Genomic DNA, 8,368 nt, shown 5'->3' on the forward strand with positions numbered 1-8,368 from the left:
GGCGCCGCTGGCCACCAGCTGCAGGGCCGCGGGGAAGATCCTGTGCTCCGCGACCTTCACCCGCTCGGACAGGGTGGCCACCGTGTCGCCCCTCCTCACCGGCACAGCTTCTTGTAAAATGATCCGCCCGGCATCCACGTCTTCCTGGAAAAGGAGGCAGCGCTTTGAACCCGACGTTCCAGCCGGTACCACTCACCTCCAAACCTGTGACACCGCGGTGGAGACATACTCACCGCTACAAAGTGCACGGTGCACCCTGTCACTGCGACGCCGGCGGCCAGGGCTTGCTCGTGGGCATCGGCGCCCTTGAAGGACGGCAGCAGGGACGGGTGGATGTTGAGCATTCTCCCTGGAAGGCGAGCACAGAGTCAGAGGAAACGTCTTGTTCCTGTTACAGGACCGCGTGCTCTCCTGTCGGGAACAGGAGTGGGGGCAGGATTTCTCTGGAAGGTGTTTTCTTCGTCAAAGACAGAGAGGAGGCAAAGGGAGAAACAGGCTCGCATCTGGGGCGGCAGGTCCCTGCCCTGCATGGCTGAGGACTCGCCGAGGGACCCGCAGTGACTGAGGTGGGACAGGGATGGGGCAGGGCGCGCTCTGTGGGCCCTGGGGCTCTGGAAGATAATTCAGCGTGTCGCTGGCGCACACTAAGGAGACACACGAAACCCTCGCACAGTGTCCACGTGGGACCAGTGGCATGTCCACCAGCCAGATGCCGGCTCAGCCCTGTGCCTCGGCACCTAAGGCCCCGCCTGCTCATGTCCTACCACGTGCGCTCCCACTGTCCTCTTAGGGAAACACAAACCCTTTGGAGAGACGGTGCGTTTACTGCTCACATGTGTGCACAACACACAGCCGGACGCAGGGGAACTTTGGTGGGAAAGGCAGTAGCCCCAGGCCTCTTGTTTTCTGGCCACTTCGTCCTCCCTGTACCTCCAGCAGCGCCTGCACTCCCCGAGGAGCGGGTGGGGGGCTCGGGGAGCCACACTCTTGCTCCCAGACAAGTGAAAAGGCCCCCTCCGAGCACGGACTCAGAAGAGGAAGTGCTGTCTGTGTGGTGTGGGAAACAAAGCCCCGCTCTATTAGGAAAGCGGTAACACACAGGCCTAGGCACCGGTGAGAGCAGGATCGTGAATCACCCTGGGCGTCCTCTGGGCGAAGGCGAAGGGAATGACTCTGTGACCGTGACAGTCAGTGTCCCGTAAACACGCCCGTGGGGCCGCCGGGCCAGCTAACCGCGAGGTGCACTTGCACGAGGCCTCCCAACGCGGCGCCAGGCCGTTCTCACTCACCATTCCACTTCCTGACGAAGGGGCCAGACAAGATCCTCATGAACCCTGCCAGGCAGACGATGTCCGCGGAGAACTCTGTGAGGACCTGGTCAATGGCCGTGTCAAATTCGACACGGCTTTTATATAACTTGTGATTAAGCACCTGGAACAGAAAAGCAGAAGCATGATCTGTTTCAACGAGTGACCACAAATAGGTCCACACTCGACCTTTCCACAGACCGCAGTCCACTTCCTTGCGAAGCCGCGCCGACAGAAAGAGGTAGGGAGTGGACGGCATGAAGCAGAAAGATCAGCCCAGCACCACCCCAAACCCAGAAACCCAGAGGCCACGAGCCGCGCCCCAGCCTGTGGGGCGGAAGACAGGTGTGAGCACAGCGCAGGCAGGACACGCCGAGGCCGTACCCTGGTGGGAATGCCCGCACGCGCCGCTCGGTCCAGCCCGGCCACCGCGGCCTTGTTGGAGACGACCACGACGATGTGCGCGGCGCTGCTCGGCTCCCGGGTGCTGTCTATCAGCGCCTGCAGGTTCGAGCCTGAGGAAGAAGAGCACCAGCAAGCTCACACTTCTTAAAGAGACATGTGCCCTTAAACCTTTGAGCTTCTCAATTACAGTTCACATTCCGTACCACATCAGTTTCAGGGGTACAGCGCAGTGGTTAGACATTTACATAACATACAAAGTGGTCCCTCGCAGTGAAGTCTGGCCCCCGCCTGGCACCTAGTTAGCCCGCCACTGACTGGACCCCCTGTGCTGTGTGACGGACTAGATTCCCGGGGGCTGTAGAGATCACACCCTGAGGTTTTTGGGGGGACAGGGTGGGGGGGAGGGAAGAGCATGTGTGCAGCGCTGTAGGAAAGGGGAGGCCACAGCTCACCTGTCCCAGAGATGAGGACGGCCACTCTGGCCTTTTCCGGGGCAGAGGAGGGAGTGTGCGCGGAGCCGTTCTGCAGCACGGGCCCGCTCAGCTGCAGGGCATCCAGCAGGTGCCTGACTCTCACTCGGGGGGAACCTTCATTTCAAACACCCAGGAAAGAAGCAAGCACAGCCATGAATTAATAGTGAGGACAGAAGGGATCTATGAAAACTTCAGAACGCTGTATCTTATTCTGAAAAGGAGATGTGCGAGGACTAAAATACCAGTTTGTATTATTACTACTACTCATTCACAAAAGCCTCCTATAGGGGAACACATTGCCCGCTTCAGCTGAACGCTGTAGCTTATGTCAAGAACTAGCCCAGTGTCGCCACCCCTGCCTGCCAGGGCTCCACCCGCCCTCCACGCTCATCCACGATAGTGGGGAGCTCCAGGGCTCACGGGAAGGCATGGGACCAAGCAAAGCCACTCAGAGCTCTGACACAGGACGCTGGCAGAGAGAGGGCCTCTTACTGCCACATGTGAGCTCCTCTTTCCGGTATTTGGAGAACCGGCCTGAATGTGAAACCTACACACAACGGAATGAGAGGCGGAGAAGACAAGACCCCAAGCCCTGACATCTGTGGCGAGTTCTGAGTGGGTTCTGCCACGCTGCCGCCTGCTGGCGCCGGTGATCGAGCCCCCGGGGAAAGCAGAGCACTGGTCAGGGCGCCCGCTCACCACTCCCGGATCTGAGCTGAGCCGCAAAACACAGCCCAAGAGAGGTCGTTGGGAAGTGAGCCACGGACCAGCATGCGGATGTGGGAGCGCAGAGGAGCCAGGACAGGGCTGTGCTAGGAAACTGGCGCCCACGCGGGCAGCGGGGCTCGATGCCCTGGGCCCTCAGACGGTGCCTCAGCACTGCTTCCTCTGTCCCTGGAGTGGCGCTTCACTCACCAGCTCTCACCCCTCTGGCCAAGGTGCGGCTGTGGGGGTGGTGCCTATGCGGCTGCTACGGAGGCCTGAGCCCCGCAGTGGAAGTGAAGAGGTACATGGTGTCACCGTGTGGCTGTTGTCAGGTTACACCTGGGCCACAGCGATGCCGGAGCAAGAGGTGGACGGACAGTGTGTGAGGTGGGACAGATACACTCAGGATTACACGCCGAAGAGCCAAATAAGGAGCGACTACCTTCGGGGCGGGCCACCACCCTGCCGATCAGCCAGGCCTCCTCCTGGTGCTGCCGAACGTCCCTCAGCACCTGCTCCGCCAGGTCCTCCGACACCACGAGGGCAGCCCCGACCCCGCAGTTAAAGGTCCTGGCCATCTCCTCATCCGAGAGGCGTCCTTCCCGCTGCAGCCACGAGAAGATGGTGGGGACCCTCCAGGCCCGGGCATCTGGAAACGGGAAGAGTGTCCGATTACCCACCGTCGCTCTCAGAAAGGATGAAGGTGCACACACTGCCCGGGGCCCACAACAGCCCTGCTGCTCTAGCTGCCAAGAAGGCCACCATTCTATCAACAGTCAAAAGTCAACAGCAACATAAAGGAACGTAATGTTTTATGGACACTCATTAAAAGTGCTGTTATTATGACAGGTTAGCATTGACGACACAGTAAATGGCAGGATAAACAGATTACACCCAACTATGATATTTTAGCAAAACGTTTACAAAGTGTTAGTTTGATTCCTGGAGGAAACCCCAGAGACTGAAGCAGGGACCGAGTTTCCTTTGTATTGGGACAGACATCTGCATAATTCACAAGACAACGGCTTTTAGGAATACGGCTATACCAATGCTCAAGTTCCTGGGGTGGCGACCATTATGTTCTTTTTAGCAAGTGGGTGCTAGCGCCTGCCTGTGGAGACAGCCAATACAGCCGTTTAAGAACTGGCCAGGAAGGGAGTATTTACACCACAGGAATTGGCAGAGGCACCAAAGAGCCAGCCTCTGCGCTCCATTCATCAGCATGCCACTGCTTTTAATGATTTCAAGAGGATGAGTACTTCTTTAAGGTTTTGCTTATTCTCCCTGGGAAACATCTCTATCCCAGGAGTCTCTTAAACCACCAGTTTAACCCACGGGCCTTGCACTCTGCGCTGCTGCTGAAGGGGGTCCCATGCAGCCCCCGCCCAGCTCCTCTCTTCCGCTTCCTGGAGGCGCAATCCCATCCGACCGCTCTGCTCGCTTACCCTGCCTGTTTCCTCGCTTTCACAACCACCTATTTCTGACTTTCGGACTCTCCTCGCTTCACATCTGCTCCGACAGGAGGGCTAGCTCAGCACATCTACTCACCTGTACCCACAGCTGCTCCGCCCATCACCCACCCCTCCACCTGCTCAGCCCAACCCCATCAACCCAATCACTTAATGTTTTCTGTTCTTGTTCCAAGGCTACGCATGCTCTTTCTCTGGGAGGAAAATTACACAACCAGCTTCAACTTCTCCTTCCGTCCTGCTTGCCGTCCCAGTCCTGTTTCTGACCTTGACGGCTTTCGTGTGAACTTCTCGCCTCAAGCCTCCAGTCCAGGCCTGCGCAGGCACTAAGCCCATCTTCCCTCACCAGGAAAAGGCATCCGTTTCTACCCCTCAACCCAGTGTATACAGCTGACCCTGACAGCTTGACCACGTGCTCTGCCTGTCTCTTTCCCCGATAAAAACAGGGGACAACCCTATCCTTCACTTTGCTATGAGCAGAAGTCATTTCCCCTCGCCTTTAACCAGTCAGTTTCTGAGTCAGTGCTCTCTATCTACTGTCTTTGTACCTCTGCCCCCATCAAGCTGCCTTTTTTAAAAAATATATATTTTATTGATTTTTTACAGAGAGGAAGGGAGAGGGATAGAGAGTTAGAAACATCGATGAGAGAGAAACATCGATCAGCTGCCTCCTGCACACTCCCCACTGGGGATGTGCCCGCAACCAAGGTACATGCCCTTGACCGGAATCGAACCTGGGACCCTTGAGTCCTCAGGCCGATGCTCTATCCACTGAGCCAAACCGGTCAGGACACCATCAAGCTGCTTTTTGACCCACCTGAGATATGCGGGTCTATCCTGGCCCTCACCCTAGAGCTACGCGGCACCTGACCGGCCGACCAGGGTCATGCTCAAGTTCCTGCTGGGGCTGCTACTATTACAGGGCTCACTCCCCCGACGGTTCTTGCAGTAGCCCTACCTCTGCCAAGGTCAGGCACTGAGGAGCAACCTCTGGCCCCTCCACTCTTGTGGCGTTAGCGGTAACTACCTGCATACGAGGACCCAACTTACCTTCAATCTGATCTCAACTTCTGATCACAGACTCCGTGCAATAAGCACACTGAAGAGTTGAAACATGGATTCCAATTCCTGCTCCAAATCTACTCTTCCTCCTGCATTTTGGATGTTGCCATCCACTCACCTGCTTGACTAGAAACTTGGGATTTGCTTTCCCTTCTAAGCACAAATGACTCTCAGCCCTGCCTCCTCCCGCACGCCTTGGTCCGGCTTCACCCCTGCAGAGGACTAGCCAGGGCTGCCCCTGCCCTCCCTGCACGTCCCAGGGGCCGACACGACAGAGCTTGAGACTACCCACCCCCCGGAGGACCTTACAGCCCTTCATCTGCTGTAAGACAAGTACATGAGAGGATTTCATGATTTACAAACATGGCAAACAAGGCAGAAGAGGTAAAAAGGGGCAGCCCTGTTCTTCCCCCCAGACGCCCCAGTGATAAGAATTTTCCACGTGTGATCACACGTGCACTAACCAGCCACAGCGCCCCCAGTGTACCTTTTCTCCTAACAGCGCTCACCTAACTCCACCCCGCACCTCGGAGGGAGGACCCGCGGGATGTTCTCCAGCAGCCCTCCACCGGTGATGTGGGCAAAGGCCTTGACACGACCCGAACGCAAGACAGGTAACAGGGACTGGCTGTAGATTCTGGTCGGAGTCAGAAGTAAGTCCCCTGGATATTGGAGAGAAAAGACAAAAACTTAGCCAGTGAATAGAAAACCAAAGCATAAAAAAACAACAAAATGGCCTGGCCGGTGTGCCTCAGTGCTTGGATGTCAACCTATGAACCAAGAGGTCACAGTTCAATTCCCAGTCAGGCCACATGCCCAGGTTGTGGGTTCGATCCCCAGTGTGGGGCGTGCAGGAGGCAGGTGATCAATGATTCTCTCTCATCTCTGATGTTTCTCTCTCTCTCTCTCTCTCTCTCTCTCTTCCTCTCCTTTCCTCTCTGAAATCAGTAAAAATATCTTTAAAAGACCCTAAAACAACGAAATGAAAATGGAAGCAGAGAATGCTCGTGACTGTGCAGGCACCGCAGTTCTATCACAACGTCCAGACAAGACCACAGGACAGTGCCACTGATTCCAGCTCAGCAATGAGAGGCTGCCCCGCTAACGGTGCTCAGATATCTCCACGCAGAGTTCACAATGAAAGTGCACTCACCCAAGGTCTGGTCGCCGCAGCCGTGCGGTGCCGGGGAGGAGTACTGAAGGGAAGATTTCGCCACAATCTTCCTCACAAGGCTGAACCCGTTGCTGTGGAGACCCGATGACGCTATTCCAATAACCACGTCCCCTTCAGCGATGCTTTCCAGGCGAGGGAGTTGCTGGTCCCGCTCCACGGCGCCCACGGCGAACCCGGCCAGGTCGTACTCCCCAGGGGGATACATGTCCGGCATTTCTGCTGTTTCCCCTCCTGGCGGGAAGACCAAACAAGAACAAGGAAACCGTAACATTCATGCATCTATCTGGGACGTAGTGGCCCCAGCTACAATTAAACACCTGGCGGTAATCCTAAGCATTCCTTAACTGTACTCTGTGAGCTGCCCAACAGAACCTTTAACCAAGCAGGATTTCAGAGGAAATCGTGCTAATTTCCAAAAAGGGTGAGGTGGCCTCCAAACATCACTTGCACGAGACGATGCTCAGTGAATAAAACATCGCGTCCTACAGTTTGGTTTCGGCAATGCTTTCCCTGTAGTTGATCTTTACAGCCACTCTACCTATGTTCTAGATCAGTGGTTGCCAAACGATGGTCCGTGGACCACTGGTGGTCTGAGAGGTCCGAAAAGGTTGACGACCGCTGATCTAGATGACGGTACAGGCTGAGACAGCGATGAATCAGCCCGCCCAACGCCAACCGCCCCAGCCTGAAAAGCACCCCCAGGTCACTTCAGGAGAACATGGTGCAAAGACGGGGTCTAGGCACTCAGACTCCCAATAAGAGGCTGTCCTAAAAAACGGCTGCAAAGGCAACTCTGGCTTCTGGAACGGACCTGTCCACAGAGTGGTAATACCGAGGTAGCTTTGTGCCCTGGTGAACCTGGATTCATTTTGCACAACTCTCACACACATTTAAGTAATCCTATATAATAAAAGCAGAACATGCAAATCGACTGAACAGCGGAACAACTGGCGGGAGGGGGGCGGGGCCGGTGAGCAGGCGGTGCCAGGCCAGCAGGCAGAGGGAAGGGCTGGCGATATGGGGCAGCGGTGACCAATGGCTGCAGAGGGGCAGTTGGGGGGCAGGGCTGGCTGCTCACAGGCTGGTGCTGTCCCGATTGGCCCGCCCGGTCACCTCCTGCAGAGGGAGGCCAGTTGGTGTGGGGAGCGGACTAAGCCATCAGTCGGACATCCCCTGAGGGCTCCCAGACTGCGAGAGGGCACAGGCTGGGCTGAGGGACCGCCCCCCAGTGCATGAATTTTCATGCACCGGGCCTCTAGTCTATATATATAAAAGGCTAATATGCTAAGTGTCCGACTGACCAGTTGCTATGACACACACTGACCACCAGGGGGCAGACACTCAACACAGAAGCTGCCGAGATGCGCATTGGCCATTTACAGAGACATGGCACCTTGGGCCTGGTGCCCAGAGAGCAACACTCAGCTTCCCCCAAGTGGGACACAGGCCCCGCCACCACCCTGGAGCGACACCCCACGATATCACAGCCAATGCTGCCGAGAATGCAGCCCACAGCCCAAACCAGCCCAGCTCAGCCCAGCCCAGCCCAGCCCAGCCCAGCCCAGAAACAGTGGCTGTGGGCAACGGGTAATGATGTCAGGTAGCAACGCCCAGCTTCCTCTCCCTAGCGACGACTAGCCGCCTTGGAGTTTCTTCAGCCCAGGAACATGACTTGCTTTCTAGCCAGGTGCAAACATTTTACAGTTTAACCAAATGTCTGTGAAGCGTTTTCCCATGCCTCATCTCATTTGATCCTCACAGAAGTCCTGGAGT

The 8,368-nt window shown here is 56.4% G+C and overlaps 1 protein-coding gene across 6 annotated transcripts in view; it reads right to left on the bottom strand.

The window, feature by feature from the left end:
* GART (phosphoribosylglycinamide formyltransferase, phosphoribosylglycinamide synthetase, phosphoribosylaminoimidazole synthetase) overlaps positions 1-8,368 on the bottom strand; it is a 33,643-nt gene that overhangs the window by 1,253 nt on the left and 24,022 nt on the right. For all 6 annotated transcript variants that reach the window (XM_014535177.1, XM_014535175.1, XM_014535174.1 and 3 more), the window contains exons 15-22: positions 6,575-6,826; positions 5,931-6,083; positions 3,333-3,539; positions 2,165-2,299; positions 1,692-1,822; positions 1,290-1,431; positions 234-349; positions 8-144 (exon numbers count right to left, since the gene is read on the bottom strand). In XM_014535177.1, the coding sequence (XP_014390663.1) occupies positions 8-144; positions 234-349; positions 1,290-1,431; positions 1,692-1,822; positions 2,165-2,299; positions 3,333-3,539; positions 5,931-6,083; positions 6,575-6,826 (1,273 nt within the window). The remainder of the gene's footprint in view (positions 1-7; positions 145-233; positions 350-1,289; positions 1,432-1,691; positions 1,823-2,164; positions 2,300-3,332; positions 3,540-5,930; positions 6,084-6,574; positions 6,827-8,368) is intronic.

This window comes from Myotis brandtii, unplaced genomic scaffold, assembly GCF_000412655.1.
Source record: "Myotis brandtii unplaced genomic scaffold, ASM41265v1 scaffold139, whole genome shotgun sequence".
Classification (NCBI taxonomy): Eukaryota; Metazoa; Chordata; class Mammalia; order Chiroptera; family Vespertilionidae; genus Myotis; species Myotis brandtii.